Source organism: Lissotriton helveticus, chromosome 7 (genome assembly GCF_964261635.1).
Source record: "Lissotriton helveticus chromosome 7, aLisHel1.1, whole genome shotgun sequence".
In the NCBI taxonomy this organism is placed as follows: domain Eukaryota; kingdom Metazoa; phylum Chordata; class Amphibia; order Caudata; family Salamandridae; genus Lissotriton; species Lissotriton helveticus.
The window spans coordinates 123,159,619-123,177,247 of NC_136068.1; the positions used below are offsets into that span (position 1 = coordinate 123,159,619).

The following is a 17,629-nucleotide window of genomic DNA, read 5'->3' on the forward strand; positions in this document are numbered from 1 at the left end:
TCTGTCTGTGTACACACATATACAAACAAATCAGCCACATGAATGCACATGAACAAATGCTCCCACGTGCAACATCTCAGATACATATCTACCACGCAAAAATACACACACACACACACACACCTAAACAAACAACCACACAAACAAACGCACACGCAACTACCCAAATATACATACACGGTTACACACACAGACGCAACTACTCAAATACACGTATCTGGGCAAGCAAATACACCAGACGCCTCACAGACACAAACAACCACATTAATACACCTACTCTGCGAAACGCTTAAACGCAACCACAACAATACACTTTGTACCCATGCAAATATATCCACACGCACAGACGCAGCTACGCAAATACACATTCGCACACATTCATAAGCTTCCATATACACACCTACCCGCACAACCACATAAATACGCACACAGACATACGTACATTAGCAAATATACCCACGCGCACAGACGCAACCACACAAATAAGCATAGATTACACCCACGCACACAAACATTCACAAACAACCAAATGCACATAAACCCCTACACACAAACGCCACCACACAAAATACATACGCGCACACAAATGCGCGTACATACTTACACACACACACACTAAAACATGCTCACATATACACAGATATGCTTGCATATACACGCATGCCTACACGTATCCACACACACATACATACACGTGCATAAATACCTTCAGCGGTTCAGTTGTTTGATTATTCGGTAGTCACTGAAGCAATATTCTCGTGGTGTTTAGTAAATATGTATACTATCTGCCTGTGACGTTTCTCTGGGCTCAGATAGCTCGACCAAGGAATGTAATGTTTATGAAATGCGTGAATGGCCCCTCCACTGTTTTCCTCGTTAGAGTCAACAAAAAACAATATAGGGTTATACCTAATGTTTATGAAAACACAAGTCCTATAGCAGGACCCATGGGAGTCAGGAGAGATACAGGCACAGCCTACGCTTTCAAAGTCATTGTCTTATCAGAATGTTCGACCGTCACCATCATTGGTCGCATTAGGACACAGGTAACTGGAAACAGATAGGGAAAGGCTGGGGATTTCGAGCACATAGAGGCAGTAAAGGCCTGTGTAGCCAGAACCACCACAACACCACTCAGCACCACCACAGCATCACTCAGCACCACCACAGCTTCACTCAGCACCACCCCAGCGCCACCCCAGCACCACCCCAGCGCCACCCCAGCATCACTCAGAGCAACCCCAGCATCACTCAGCGCCACTCCAGCATCACTCAACGCCACCCCAGCATCACTCAGCGCCACCCCAGCATCACTCAGCGCCACCCCAGCATCACTCAGCGCCACCCCAGCATCACTCAGCGCCACCCCAGCATCACTCAGAGCCACCCCAGCATCACTCAGAGCCACCCCAGCATCACTCAACGTCACCCCAGCATCACTCAGCGTCACCCCAGCATCACTCAGCGTCACCCCAGCGTCACCCCAGCATCACTCCGCGTCACCCCAGCATCACTCAGCGTCACCCCAGCGTCACTCAGCGTCACCCCAGCATCACTCAGCAGCACTCAGCACCACCACAGCAGCACTCAGCACCACCACAGCACCACTCAGCACCACCCCAGCATCACTCAGCGCCACCCAGCATCACTCAGCACCACCACATTATCACTCAGCACCACCACAGCATCACTCAGCACCACCTCAGCACCACCACAGCACCACTCAGCAGCACCACTCAGCAGCACCACCACAGCACCACCACAGCACTACTCAGCACCACTCAGCACCATCACAGCACCACTCAGCACCACCACAGCACCACCACAGCACCACCACAGCACCACTCAGCACCACCACAGCACCACTCAGCACCCCCACAGCACCACTCAGCAGCATCACTCAGCACCACCACAGCATCACTCAGCACCACCACAGCACCACCACAGCACCACTCAGCGCCACCCCAGCATCACTCAGCGCCACCCCAGCATCACTCAGCGCCACCCCAGCATCACTCAGCGCCACCCCAGCATCACTCAGCACCACCACATCATCACTCAGCGCTACCCCAGCATCACTCAGCGCCACCACATTATCACTCAGAACCACCACAGCACCACTCAGCACCACCACAGCACCACTCAGCACCACCACAGCACCACTCAGCACACCACAGCATCACTCAGCACCACCACAGCATCACTCAGCACCACCACAGCATCACTCAGCACCACCACAGCATCACTCAGCACCACCACAGCATCACTCTGGAACACTACAGCATCACTCTGGAACACCACAGCATCACTATGCGCTACCACAGCATTATTATGCGCCACCACCGCATCACTCAGCACCACCACAGCATCCCTCGGCACCACCACAGCATCCCTCAGCACCACCACAGCATCACTCAGCACCACCACATCACTCAGCACCACCACAGCATCACTCAGCACCACCACAGCATCACTCTGGAACACTACAGCATCACTCTGGAACACCACAGCATCACTATGCGCTACCACAGCATTATTATGCGCCACCACAGCATCACTCAGGGCCTCCACAGCATCACTCGGGGCCTCCACAGCATCATCACTCGGGGCCTCCACAGCATCATCACTCGGGGCCTCCACAGCATCATCACTCTGGGCCTCCACAGCATCATCACTAGGGGCCTCCACAGCATCATCACTCGGGGCCTCCACAGCATCATCACTCGGGGGCTCCACAGCATCATCACTCGGGGGCTCAACAGCATCACTCAGGGCCTCCACAGCATCACTCAGGGCCTCCACCACTCAGGGCCTCCACAGCATCACTCAGGGCCTCCACAGCATCACTCAGGGCCTCCACAGCATCACTCAGGGGCACCACAACATTACTATGCGCTACCACAGCATCACTGAACGCCACAGCATCACTCCGCGCCATCACAGCATCAATCTGTGCAACCATTCAACAACAACTGGTTCAAATATGTTCTCTCAATGTTTCAAGCTTTATTACAAATGTCACAAAAAGATGTTAATATTTCACTTCTGTTCTTGGATTTTCGTCACAATAAAATACACTGAACATAATCTTCACAAAAGTTATTTACAAAAGTTTAATCTATTGCCATTATAAATTACAATCACTTTTATTTAAGTATTAATTATTTAAAAAAATTAAAAGTCATTGTTATTTGTAATATCAATACATCTAAGTCACGTAAATACAAAACATGTTGCATTACAAATGCTATAGGTGTCACATTTGCGAAAGTTATAACTATTGGCATTGTAAATGACAAAGCTATTAATTTAGCTATTTTCAAAACAAACACATAAATTAAAAAATTGTAGTTTACAAGACCAATAGCTCAAACTTTCCTAATGCGAGACCTATTGCATTGCAAATACTTGTTTGGATACCAATGTACTATTATTTTCCTTCTGTTTGAGTCACCAGTGTAAAATTATTTTGTGCTATTATTTTGTGCTGTTTGAACTTATGTTTGCCGCTTTGTTGTATTTACTGTTTTGTTACCCATAATCTTGTGAACGTATTAACCATGTGATTTTTTTCTGTTTTTGAATTACCTCTGTGTTATTATTTTATTGTTGTTGTGGGTTACCCGTGCCGTTTTATTTGCTGTACTGGAATCTCTAGTAATTAGGTTTCATTTAAAATGTTTCTTTCACCTATATAAGATTTTTCCTCATTTGTATTTACATCATTCTCTGCTTCTTTATTTGTTAACCATTTCATGTTCTATTATTTGCTGTTAGTGGCCCCATTCTCTACTTTATCCAGGTGTCATAACTTTTGCTATTTTTTGTGAGCCATACACCTTTTTATTTGTTATTTTGAGTTTCCATGTCATTATTTTTTGTACTTCACCCAACCTGTTTGGGTTTGTAGTATTATTTTCTTTTTGTTTTGGGTGACCCATTTTATTGTATTTGTTAATTAGCGTTTCTATGTGCTCTGTGTGTGAAGAGTCAGGAAAAGGAGAAGGGGAATCGGACCAGGGAGCAGACCAAGTTGCATCATGGAGCTCAAGGCGGAACCCGAACCAGAGACTATGATTGAGGAACATGGCTGGAGTTGGCAAAAACTCGAGTGGTACCAGACGCATCACGGCGAAAGGCTTGGAGCTCATTTCAAGGAGGTATCCACAGCACTCTGGTCTCCTCTGCCCCCCATTATTACAGGAATGCCACGGGTAAGGTGCAAGGAGACACCAATTCTGAAGAAGGGCGATGGGCTGAACGATCAAGGAAGAGGAGGTAGAGGAGAAGGAGGAGGAGGAGGACACCCACACTTTTGCAGGTCTCCAGGTGCAGTACCTTTAACGGGGTGGTGCTGCACTCATGGAGAACTGTGGAGACATGAGGGCTGCAGATCACGACCACGTACTACCATTGAGTTGGGTAACAATAAACATCTTTTATTTAGCGCCAGTATACCCTTATGGGTAAAAATGTGCTTCATAAATACATCTTATGTAATGTTATGTGCTCTGAATCCTGCCTGTGGCTGGGCAGTGTTTAGAAGGGGTCTCAGGAGACATGAGTGGTTGACACAGAAGATTTGAACCTTATTGAGGATGTCAAGTGGACCTGTAAGAGAATAGAGCCTTAACATTCCCGAGGTCTCTCCGTGAGGGGGCATGGGAAGGAGGAACATATGACCAATGAGCATTCAGAATGAAAGATTGCTGACACCCCCCGATCTTTGCCACTCACACCACAGGAAGAGCAGAGGGGGGAATAAGGCTCAGCTGAGAGGAAGTTGACGTAATAAAACAGCACAGCCTCATCAAACATCTCCTGCCATATTAACCAGTAATAATGAAGTAAAAAACAATAAGACATCAAAGAAGGACTAAAACTAGCTTAAATAACACTGTAGGGCAACAATCATCCTAAACTATTACATTATGCCTTAATGTTGTATCTTAAAACAAACACCATTACCTGTTCTTCTGGCATTAAATAATACACTTTATGATAGAGAGATGGTTATTTTCATTATTTAATGAGTGTCTTAAAGTCCTACATCCCTCCCACAAGATTTATGCCATGAAATATTCTTTCTTCCCCTTTAACCAATGTGATATTCTATTTTCCTTTTTGGGTTATCCATAATGTTACGTTGGTGTTTTAGAACACACCTGCATTCGCATGTCTGACTTCATGAATCGCCCCGGCCTATTCCCTTCTACCCCCAGGCCCACAGCGCACTTCCATCCCTGACCACTCACCAGATTCTGGAGCTCCACGTTCACCACCGCCTCATACTGCTGCAGGATCATGGAAATGTTGCACCCTTTCTTCTTCTCGCTCAGCATCGACACCACCAGCATCCCAAGCATGATCGCCCTCAAGAAGACCCTGGGGAGAGTCTGGAGGAAGACAGCAGAAACCACTGAAGCATGTTGTGCAAAGGCCATGGGACTATAGAGCTAAACAGACTACCCCACAGCCAGGAAGCTTTGATCTGCCCTGCCTTTTTTAGGTAATGACTCTCCTGAGAGAGGATGAATGGACTCCCTATCCAACCACAGTTCCACCAACTTCTAGAAACATAATACCGCTGGAGCTGCTTGCACATATTTGGGGAAGTTGCTAGGGGCTTAGCATGGTCAGTATGATTTGGGGGGATGTGAGCTCCAGATTTCGGTGTGCTACTGGATTCAAGCTAGCATGGTTGATGGCCGGTGATATCCCGAAACCGGTCCTAGAATGCTTGTTTCCAGTCCAGGGAGGACCTGGCCTTGCAGTTCGGGCTGGACTGCTCTCATGGGGAGCAGGGTGAAGACTGATTTGCATATGGCTGAGTCCAAACTGGGGTGGCATGGTGAGCAAAAGAACAATGGATTCAACCCAGATCTCTTGACTGGGGGTGAGTGTTTGAAAAGTTTCAGCACTCCATCCATCATCTTGTTGTGTTTGCTAGCCTCAGATTTCCCAACAGCCACGCTAGGACATCTTGTTAAAATACATTCTATGAGAAGCAGGACATGAGGGGTACTTAATGGGCAGTGGAAAGAGAGAGAAGTGTGAATTGTTAGGGGTACTTAACACTCAATATTTTTCTAACTAATTAACATTGTTTAAGGCCTTCTAAACATAGAAGAGAGAGAGTGTGTGTTTTTGTCAGTGTGGGCATGTAAAAATACCAGGTGAAATCCGATAGACACTTCACATTACCTGACTGAAACCAATTGCACCCAACTATTTCCTACATAATACAGGTTTAGGGGGTGTAACACCCCAAACACACCTCAAGTAGCTACGGCATTGTAAGTTGCACAATTACCACTTTATGATCTGTAGGTTTGAGTCCAGACTTAAATGTATGAACTTCGGATCCTTCAAACCCTTTTCAGCTTAAATGCATCATTCATTTTTAGTAACTGCTGATCTGGAATATATTTTCCCTTCTTCCAACAGCAAAGAATGCGAAGACATCCATACAAAGTCAGAACTGTTGTTAAAAGCAGTCTGTAAAAACCCTACTACAGACACAGGATTATTGAAACAAAACTCGGTTAATTTTTGTCGAGGCACTACAAGTATGCAGGATAATAAACAGAGAGCATAGCCTGAAAGCATGCATCATACACCAAATAAAGGGAGAACCTTCAAAGAGCCTTGGATTGCACTGCGGATTAAACAGACTCCAGCAAAATAGTCAAAGATAAAGAACCTTGAAAGTGGCTGCAAATCCAATGTGTTAGGAACGCCTCTGTAATTTGCTACTCATAAATAGGATGCCTCTTTAGGATAAAGTAATTTAGACTGCTTCATAGGGAAATAGAGTTCTGGCCTCAAACCATATCTCCTAAACAAAGTACAACCTTTCTTTTAGCAGCAAGTTCATCTAATGTCTGTTTCATTTTATCCAAGTCTATCCTTTTAACATTTTTGAGCCCATTCTGTGCCCTGTCTTTGATACCCTGGAATGAGATGGAATTTCTATTAAAGCTTCTCAGATAGAAGTGTGTGCTACACAGGAGGGCTTTGCGGGGGGGAACAGTTTCTATTAACTAATTCAAAACAGCCTCTTCTGGTTCCTCAAGCATCGAAATTTGAGGGATGCTTGTATACCCTGCGCCTGGATACCCTCATGGGTGACAAGTAGCACTCTACAAACCTACTGATTGATTGATCGCGATCCACTAAACACCCTATAGCACCCTGTCAGCCTGTCTCCTGTCCTTTGTCCCTTTCCACTTCAGACCAATCACTCAAGTTCATTCATGACCATCACCTTTGGTCATTTATTAAGGTTCATGACACGTGTCCACAGGCCCAAAGGAAATTGATTCAACGATGAGGCGCTTTCCTCTAGTACACTGCTTTTCAAACATTTTAGAACCATAAACGTTTGCGACCCGCCTAGCTTTAATGGGCATGAGGTGGGCTTTTTTATGTGACTAAAGCACCATGTGGTAACACACTCTCATTTACAGACAACATTTTTTCCATTGAAATGGCCACTATATTTGCACGGACATGCAGTTTTACTGATGAAACTATATAGCAAACAAATGATAATGTATGGAAATCAGGTTTCAGTGAATATCTATCATTTGCATATCACCAAGTAAAGTGTTATGATTTGTTTTGTTCCTATTAAAATATTTATTTGCATCTCACTTCAGAATAACAAAATAAATGTGCCTCATTTTTTCTTTCCTAACTGCTGAATATATAAAGTTAATTTACAGGTATTTACATTTTCTTGGGCGTTACAAACAAATGACATATTACAGGCTTTCCTTTCACACTCCCAGAACCCCAGCAAGATTGTCATATAACTCACTTTACTTATCTTTCTCTGACTGCTAAGTAAGAGGAGTATGTAAACACCAATCCCCACGTATCAAAAAACATAAGCACCAATTTGCCAGAAGGCATAGCCTGACATTTGACGTCTATCTTTGAAGCACAGAAAATGTGACAAGATAAATACTGATTTTAAATGCATCTTAATTTATTGCTTGGCCTTTCACGACCCACCAAGAATCCGCTCACGGCCCACAGTTTGTAAAACACTGTTCTAGTATTTGGTACAAAGTGTACCCAGGGCTAGTAAGTTAAATGCCACTAGTCAACTGCAGCACTTAGTGTTCCATCACTACTGTGACAAGTAAAGCATAGCTCTAGGTCTGCCAATGCAGCCTAGTTGGGCCCCTGTTAAACTGCCAACCTGAATGGAAAAAATAAACCCTTTTGCTTTTCAAAACCATTAATTTTAATATGTATAAGTCACCGCAAGGAATAGCCTTAGTAACCCACAAGGCATGGTGTTCAATATTAAATAGAGGTACATGTTTATTTTATACTTTACATGTCCTGACTGTAAAAACTCAAAATTGTAGCAAGGCCAGTGGCCTTATTGACTAACGTGGAGCTAACCACCCGATTTAGTACTCCAAGGTATCAAATTTATTGTTACATAAACCTGCATTAATGCTGATGTCAGCTTTAAGGTAACTTTTATTACCAAGGTGACTTCAGGAATTGACCACTTTCTTGCCCCAAACATCTAGTAGCCACTTCTGATTAACTGCTGCAGTTGTCACCCATGACAGTGTAAGAGGTGTGAAGTGCTCCCAGGAAGGGGAACAAAGATTCTGCTGGAAGGAGGAGATGTGACTCCTGGTGGGAGGACCTACCTGAGGTCCTGTGACTGTGTCCAGCCGTGAGGGCAACGGCTTAGCGGGCGGAGCATTCTCTTTGCTGTCGGGGGACAGCGGGACCACTTTTGCGCCGTGAGGGAAACGGCCGCGAGAAACTACAAGCCCCAGGTGCCCCGGGACCCGCGGCGCACTCCACACGCCACCACCAGCAACCGGAGGGGCTACAAAGCACCGGACTGCCAGGTGCTTCGTGGGAGGACCTACCTGAGGTCCTGTGACTGTGTCCAGCCGTGAGGGCAACGGCTTAGCGGGCGGAGCATTCTCTTTGCTGTCGGGGGACAGCGGGACCACTTTCGCGCCGTGAGGGAAACGGCCGCGAGAAACTACAAGCCCCAGGTGCCCCGGGACCCGCGGCGCACTCCACATGCCACCACCAGCGACCGGAGGGGCTACAAAGCACCGGACTGCCAGGTGCTTTGTGGGAGGACCTACCTGAGGTCCTGTGACTGTGTCCAGCCGTGAGGGCAACGGCTTAGCGGGCGGAGCATTCTCTTTGCTGTCGGGGGACAGCGGGACCCCTTTCGCGCCGTGAGGGAAACGGCCGCGAGAAACAACAAGCCCCAGGTGCCCCGGGACCCGCGGCGCACTCCACACGCCACCACCAGCGACCGGAGGGGCTACAAAGCACCGGACTGCCAGGTGCTTCGTGGGAGGACCTACCTGAGGTCCTGTGACTGTGTCCAGCCGTGAGGGCAACGGCTTAGCGGGCGGAGCATTTTCTTTGCTGTCGGGGGACAGCGGGACCACTTTCGCGCCGTGAGGGAAACGGCCGCGAGAAACTACAAGCCCCAGGTGCCCCGGGACCCGCGGCGCACTCCACACGCCACCACCAGCGACCGGAGGGGCTACAAAGCACCGGACTGCCAGGTGCTTCGTAGGAGGACCTACCTGAGGTCCTGTGACTGTGTCCAGCCGTGAGGGCAACGGCTTAGCGGGCGGAGCATTTTCTTTGCTGTCGGGGGACAGCGGGACCACTTTCGCGCCGTGAGGGAAACGGCCGCGAGAAACTACAAGCCCCAGGTGCCCCGGGACCCGCGGCGCACTCCACACGCCACCACCAGCGACCGGAGGAGCTACAAAGCACCGGACTGCCTCCCGCCCCGCGGGACGCGCGCGGACAGCGCCGGGCGGGCCCTCTGTGGCCCTCGGAGGCCAGAGGAGGACGGAACGGGCCACCCCCTTTCGATTTTTGCCGCTTGCTCAAGGTAAAAAAGAGGTGCTATAACTAAATATTTCATCTAAGTGACTGTCTTCATACTTCCCTTGGTTGGTATCCCTAACTGAACTATCCTTTTACCTCCCCGTTGTCAGACTATTGGTGCATGTGTGCTTTAGCTTAGCCCCCTGTCATACATTTTCTCCCCCCAAAGTTACCTATAATATGACTGACAAAGGGCTTCGCACGAACAACAACCCCCGGGGGGGCCACAGAAAGGGACATTGGACAATTATTTAATTAGGACTACATCGGCCATCGAATGCGGTATAGAAAGAGTAGGAAAGAGTCTCTGTATAGAAACCGCATCCAACAACCTCTCAGTAATGGAGCCACAAGACCAAACACAAACAAAAAACTTTTCTTTTTTGGATGAACTAAATTTGCTTTGCAAAACGGTGTATATTAATGTTGATAACGGGAATGACTTAACTAATGCTTCTGCAGGCGCTTTGCGAAATACCAGCCCCCAATCTATTACCACTTTTGAACTAAACTCAAGCCACTCTGGTACTCTTTCTCCCTCAACACCTACAGACATTACACAACGTCCAGTAAACGTTCAGGCATCTTATCCAAACAGAAAGCGCAAAGGGCCTAAACAGAGGGGAAAAGTAGCTAAAATACAGAGATTGCATCAAAGCCTCCTGTTAGGCACTAAGAACAACCCTAAAACATCTGAGGTATGTTCAAACCTGGAGCCGACCACAACCACTACTTCATCTGAACTACTGGCCCAGATTGAACTCCTGGTCAAGGCTTTAATTTCCCCATTGGAAAAAAGAATCAAGGCTATAGGGGAAAAGCTCTGCATCATAGAGGAATCCACCAGGGCGAACCTAACAATCATTAAAAGTATTGAAGGGAAAAATCAAGCTGAGACCCTAGTCACTACCGATATCCCAATTCTCCCAGTACAAAGTAATATCGTACATACTCACGCACTTGCTCCCAAAACATTTAAAACATTAGTCACATCAAACCCCCCGTTAACCCAGCATTTTGCTCCCAGAGACAGGCATTTTAAACCACTCACGCCAAAAAAGGGGAAGTCCCAAATTCTTTGTAACACGCAAAGAAGGGTTAAACATATAGATCTACCGCCGGAGGCAGCACCCTTTGTGTCCATCCTCTCGGGCGTGCCCGAGCTCACTAATAGCAAAATTGAAAGACCAGCAGACCTGGCAAACAAGGTGTCTTTCTGGTTGACAAAGAATAGACCCTTGCCACGTAACATTGATGGAACTATCTTAAATGTTAGAAGGGTAGGGTGGTTGGGATCTATCCCCAAGGACATACTGGGAGACCTGGTTTTGGTCAACTTTAGGGACCCTCGAGTCATTCAACATCTCCGAAGTTGGCAGTCATATTTGGGAGATGGCCCAATCAGTACATGGGAACTGCATGACTTTTATCCCAGGTCTAGATACCTGCCCCCTTGTAATAAAGCTGCTAGGTTTTGTTTACGATGAATTGTAAAAATGATTTTATTAGTAGTACGAATTGTTGTTAACTTTGTACAGATAATGTCCTTGTATTGAACATAATTGACTTCTGTTTTTATTGTGTTTTTACCCTGTATGCTTTTATGAATTTTTCTACTAAATTCGAATAAAGCTTCTTGAATTGAATTGAATTGACTCCTCCTGTCAGGGTGGTCTATTGGAGGTGGCTACAGATGGCCCAGCTTCAAAACAGCTACTGCCTCTATGAGGCAAATGTGTCACACCCTAGCTTGCCCGCTCCGCTGTGTAGGTAGACAGCTGGCCTCTCCTCCAGAAAGGAAAAAACCTGTTGCAGAACCAGTTTTCCAAGAGTGGTGGCCCATTATGCTGGACACACATTAGTGGTGTGCTCATGGCTTTGTCCCAGAAAAAAATGGTTTCAAGATCTTGGATTTGGGCTAAGAGACACCTCACAAGAAATTATATAAACCTGGGTAGAGTTGCCCCCTAGAAATTGTAACCTCTTTGGCTAGTGAGTTCTCCGCACATACAAAATGGAAATTGGCATAAAAGTGACACACCTGGCCTCCAGCTTCAGAACACTGCTGAACTCGGAAAGAACAGAAGAAGGACTGCACTTATCAGACCTGTGGACTCCAGAAAGAAAGGCCGCGCCAAAGGAAGACTGCACCAGCTGCATCTACTGGTCAAGACAGGACTTCAGAAAGAGAAGGGGCTGCTCCTGCCGTGGAGAGAGAGATCCCAAAGGTTGGACCTGCTCCCACTCATGCAAAGCACTGCACTAGTGAGTGGACTCTAAGGCTAATTGGCTAGCCTCCTGCTAAGCTTCAGGGACACAAAAGCTAAAGAAGCCCTACACCTGCAGAGTGCCCAGCTGACAGTTTGCCCAGGACTCCACTGTTGTAGTCGAGAGACGGCGTCCTAGCCTCCAAGAGGTCTCTCACACATCCTGGACCCTTGGCTAGTTGTAGAGTGCACTCTTTCTTTCAATAGGACTGCAACTTGTGAGCCACTTTAACAGCTTTTGAACAGAATCTGAGGCTATTCGACTACAGCTACTTGGAGGTTTGTGGGTAGCCTCAAATGCCATTGAGAGCCAAGGCTTTCACCAAACCCCTGGACTTCACTTATCAGTTAATGTCTACGCTAAGACTGGACTTTAGCTGCAGAGAACGCAGCCCACCTTACCATCGACAAAAAAAAGATCCTGAAAATATTTGAAGTTAATATCTTTACCGAGATCAACTCCGTGGCCTCTTCCAACCCAGACTTCAGTAGCGATCAGCCTGAAACTTTGACTTTGTCTTGGATCCTTGTGTTCCAGGCTCATAGACTGTCACTAAGAGTGAACAGCAGTGATTTACAATCTTTTCCAAACATTTTGGAGTGGAAAGCAGTGATTTATGAAAATCTTACAAAAATTATATTTCTGGCTCCCTTCAGCTGATTTATGTAATTTTGGTGTCTACTTAAAGGAAATACTATATTCCATTTTTATAAATTGGAGTAGGATTTCTATTGGGTCGTGTTTCTTATTTATTCAGTTTTTTGGTGCTGATAAATACTTTAAACTTGTTTTCCCTGGAGTTAAGCCTGACCGCTCTGTGCCACAACACCAAGGACTGAGCTAAGGTCTGATTTAAAGAAACGGATTAGTGATATTAATACTTGGTGAGGTCTGCCTACCACTCCAACTTATTATCCACCTTTTTCACACCTTGGTAACATTTTGTAAATTAGGGCCCCTTAGTCGATGCCTTACAAAATTATAAAAGACCATTACAGAGTTATCAGATTTTAGTGCAGGACCAGAAACAGTGGAAAAGTGTCCTCTCTTTGGACCACAATGATGCATTCCAGTGAAGTGCTGGCGCACCAGTCATCTATATTAATCCTTTGTTTACCCATTAGTTCTTTGATAGCGGACCTTGAAGCCATGCAACTGAACCAACTAGTCACTGCCCCCACGCATATAGGAGGTCACATCCTTGACCCGTTCTTTACCACCTTGGTTCGGGCTAGGGCTTTTGACCCGGTGGCGGTGGGCTGGACTGATCATCTGTTGGTTAAAGTGTCATGTCCCTTGGATGACCAACGATTCAAACCTATGGACAGACTGACCCTTAAAAGAAACTGGCGTAAGCTTAAAATGGAGGAATTCGTCAAAATCCTGGAGGCACAGCCCCTGGGCGGCCTGTCGAATGTGGAACAGGGATATGAACAGTTCTGTAACTGGGTCCGTACTGCTCTTGATTCTCTTATACCAATGCGATGGTTGAAATGTCATGCTAAAACTCGCAGTCCATGGTATAATGAGACCCTTGCCGAGCTTAAAAGAACTTGCCGGCAAGCTGAGAGGTTGTGGAGGAAATCCTTCGACCCCACATTAAAATCATTGTACTTTACCCAGCTTAAGATCTATCACAGAGCTATCTGTCACGCCCGGGCGGCATACTATGCCTCTGAGTTTTCAAACAGCCCCAACCCATCAAAATTAATATTCAAGGTGCTCAAAGATCTGATGGGTAAACGGGCCACCTCGCTAGCTATCTGCACGGACTCCCACTGTGAAAGCTTGGCATCCTTTTTTGTGGAGAAGGTGCAGGTAATCTACCGAGGGTTCATGCCATCTATGCAAGGTGACGAGCCCGGGTCCGTAAGAATCCCGGACTGCGAACCTTTGTCCTCCTTACCTGCTTTGTCAGCTGAGGCGTTTGATACTCTGAGCCTTAAAATCAAATCTGGCTCTCCTCTAGACCCTTTGAAGCCAGAGCTTATTACTCTTCTCCCGCCCCTATGCCGTGAGCCTATATTGGACCTGATCAATCGCTCACTAGCTGAGGGCGTGGTTCCGGCCTCTTGGAAGCAAGCAGTGGTCAGCCCCATTCTGAAGAAACCTAGTCTCGACCCTCTGCTACCTGAGAACTACCGCCCCATCTCCCTCCTGCCCTGGACCGCCAAGGTCACTGAGGCACACGTGAATTCCATCCTGTCTGCCCATCTCTCTCGCAATAATATTCTTGACGAGAGCCAGAATGGTTTTCGCGCACAACACAGCACCGAAACTGCGCTGCTCTTTATGAGCGAACATCTGCGTTCGGTGCTGGATGCGGGGCAGACAGCGGCGCTCCTCTTGTTAGACCTGAGCGCCGCGTTCGACACGGTGTCTCATGACATTTTGTTGCGGAGGCTGGAGGAAGTGGGACTAGAGGGGAAAGCTCTTCACTGGTTCCGCTCTTTCCTCTCGGACCGGTTTTTTAAAGTAGCCATTCCACCTGGTCAGTCCTCTTTCCATCCTTTGGGACTAGGAGTACCTCAGGGCTCTGCGCTGAGCCCCACTTTGTTTAACCTGTATGTGAAACCGCTGGCTGCTGTCGTCAGACAAAGTGGCTTAACCATGACATCGTACGCCGACGACACGCAGCTGGCGGTGACACTCAGTGGGGACCCTGAGGTGACTGCCCCCAGGTTTCGCGCAGGGCTCTTAGCCGTGGCGAATTGGATGCGTATTAACTGTTTACAGTTAAACGCTAAGAAAACCGAAGTCCTGATCTTAGGAAAGCAAGCGGAACTGTGGGGAGATCAATGGTGGCCTCCTGAATTGGGGGTGACTCCCATCCCAGCGGCCGAAGTGAAGAACTTGGGGGTCTGGCTGGATTCCAACCTCTCCTTCACCAGCCATACTAAGAAGATCGCAGCTACCTGCTATGGTATTCTGCGAGGACTGAGACCAGTCCTCAAATTTTTCGACCCCCCTACTCGGCAACTGGTGGTCCAAGCCGCCATTCTTTCTCGGCTGGATTATGGGAGTGCTCTGCTGCTTGGTGTTAATCAGACCGAGGCCACCAGACTGCAGAGGGTGCAGAATGCCGCTGCGCGGGCCATTGTGGGCCTCCCGAGGCGGTGCTCTGTATCTGCAGTTTTAACCTCCCTTCACTGGCTGCCGGTCAGACAGAGAATCAAATTCAAGGCGCTCTGTCTGACATTCAAGATCCTGAAATTCTCGTCACCTCCTGCCCTGACGGGTCTTGTTTCCCCGTATGTCCCCAGGCGGTCTCTCAGGTCGGAATCTCTCCATTTAGCGAACACGCCTAGATTCAGACTGAGTAGAATGGGCGGCCGTTCATTTCGAGTTATGGCGGCCGGATTATGGAATTCCCTTCCTGTCCATATCCGTGCCCTTGATAGCCTGACTCTCTTCAGACGTGCGATCAAAACCTATCTGTTCACCTCTACTGACTGATCCTCCTTCTTTTCAGCGGTGCTTTGTTGTGTTGTGATACTGGATCAGGCGCCAGGACGCCCCTTCGCTGGGGCAGCTGTGCGCTGAATAAAAGTTATTAACATAACATTAACATAACTTTCTATATCTTGGGGTCTCAGAAGAACATCTCACCTAATCTTGCATTGAAGCCATGCCATGATTGTTTTCTTGAGGGCCTCTCTAAATTCACTCCTAAATCTTTTTATATATTTTGCTAGAATAAAGTTTTGTATGTCCTTAATCATCTCACTGAAAGTAATAATCCATTGAGACCAAAAAACAGTTCTCTTTACCAAACTATACGTCGCTAACGATCACCAACAATAGATATTCCAGAATGTTCCTTTTATGATGTCTGCATGGGTTTTCAGACCTATTGTGACTTCTTTCACTAGTTGGCCCCTTCAACCCCTTCCATGCTGGTGACGAACCCCAGCCGTCACGCTCCACGGTGCTCGTGTGCTGATAACGGCTGGGGTTCGTCACGGCCCCGCCCTGTTCGGGCGGCGGCAGCACACAGGGGGGAATCGCGGCTGCACGGAAGGGGTTAAGTGGCAGTTTATCAACATAGAGAATGGGTTACTATGGTTTTGCCTCTCTTTGTTGTTCCCCCTGTTCATAATGTTAAAGGTTTTGCATTTGTCCTGTGGGTTGGGTGTAAGTGGAAACCAGTACACCGCCTGGGCAGTCTGAGGCATCTGGGTGAGCCATCTTCGCCTAACTGGTTCCTATGTCAGGTAGGGTTGTTTAGTCTGCCTCTTGATACCTTGGGTTTCTCTAGCCGCAACTACTTTTCTGCAGTCACTGACCAATCAGAGGACAGAGGGCATATTTATAATAAACTGGGGAGCGCAGGGTAACTACAAAATTGCTAACGCCGCGCTCCGTCAGTTTAAAAACACAGGGATGCGCCTTATTCACAAGAATGTGTTGCACCTCTGTGTTTCGCCCTGCGCCGGCGCTAAATCTAGCTGCCTAGCGCCAACACAGGCACCCTTGCAAGGGTGTCTGCGAGCAATGATTGTTCATGTGCAGGAAGGTGTTCCTTCCTGCACATAAACATTCACTAATGGCGGTTTGTAACTTCTATGTGTGCTGCTTTTTACAGCACACATAGAAGTTGCAACTTGTCATTATTTAATGATTGTTAATGTGCAGGAAGGCTTCCCTTCCTGAAAATAAACAATCACTAGTGGCGATTTGCTCTTTCTATGTGTGTTTCATAATGCAGCACACATTGAAAAATGAAGAGAAATGATACATTTCTCCTTGTTTTGCCAGGGTAAGACCAGATTTTCCCTGGTCTTATTTTTGGCGCGGCCCCATATTTACACCACCCTTGTAAATAGGGAGCAGTGTCAAAAGCAATGGGTGTTGTGGTGGAAGGCCAATAAAAGTGACTTTCTGGTGGCAATAAGCCCTTGTAAATATGCCCCAGAGTTTTGTTTACATTGCTACTTGAATACCGCTCTAATACATTATTTTCTAATCTTACAACCTTCACCCCTCAACAGCCTCCTGTTTGTTGGTGCAGGGCTTATGGAAGGGCAGGAAGTGGAACCTGCAAAAAGTAAACAGGACTCTTAGCCCCTTCGCTGCTTCTGACGGCCAATGGCTGTCGTGCGCACTACCCCCATAGTGCTGCGCACGTCCGTTGGCCATCGCAGCCCCGCCCACTGCGCTAAACCGCCACACCGCGGCGGAATTGCCGCCGTGGTTAAGCGGTTAAGGCCGTGTTTATTGTCTGCTGAGACCTCTTAGATCGGGGTAACAAGGGCAGCAGTACCAATGGTACAAGGGGCTCTATAATGCAAGCCATGGGGAACAACCTCTGCCTCTGGCTGCTCTTACCTGAGGAGCATATAGGAGTTTGAATATTACCAAATATGGAAGGCACAGGCCAACCAAGTGCAATACATGGGCAGACACAAAGGTCACTGCAGTAGGAGACCAAAAACCAGAGCACTTACCTCAACACACA

The 17,629-nt window shown here is 47.4% G+C and overlaps 1 protein-coding gene across 1 annotated transcript in view; it reads right to left on the reverse strand.

Moving 5' to 3' along the window:
* Positions 1-17,629, reverse strand: part of C7H20orf204 (chromosome 7 C20orf204 homolog) — a 122,463-nt gene that overhangs the window by 70,500 nt on the left and 34,334 nt on the right. Inside the window, exon 2 of the mRNA XM_078651661.1 lies at positions 5,256-5,396. Coding sequence (XP_078507787.1) covers positions 5,256-5,396 — 141 coding nt within the window. The remainder of the gene's footprint in view (positions 1-5,255; positions 5,397-17,629) is intronic.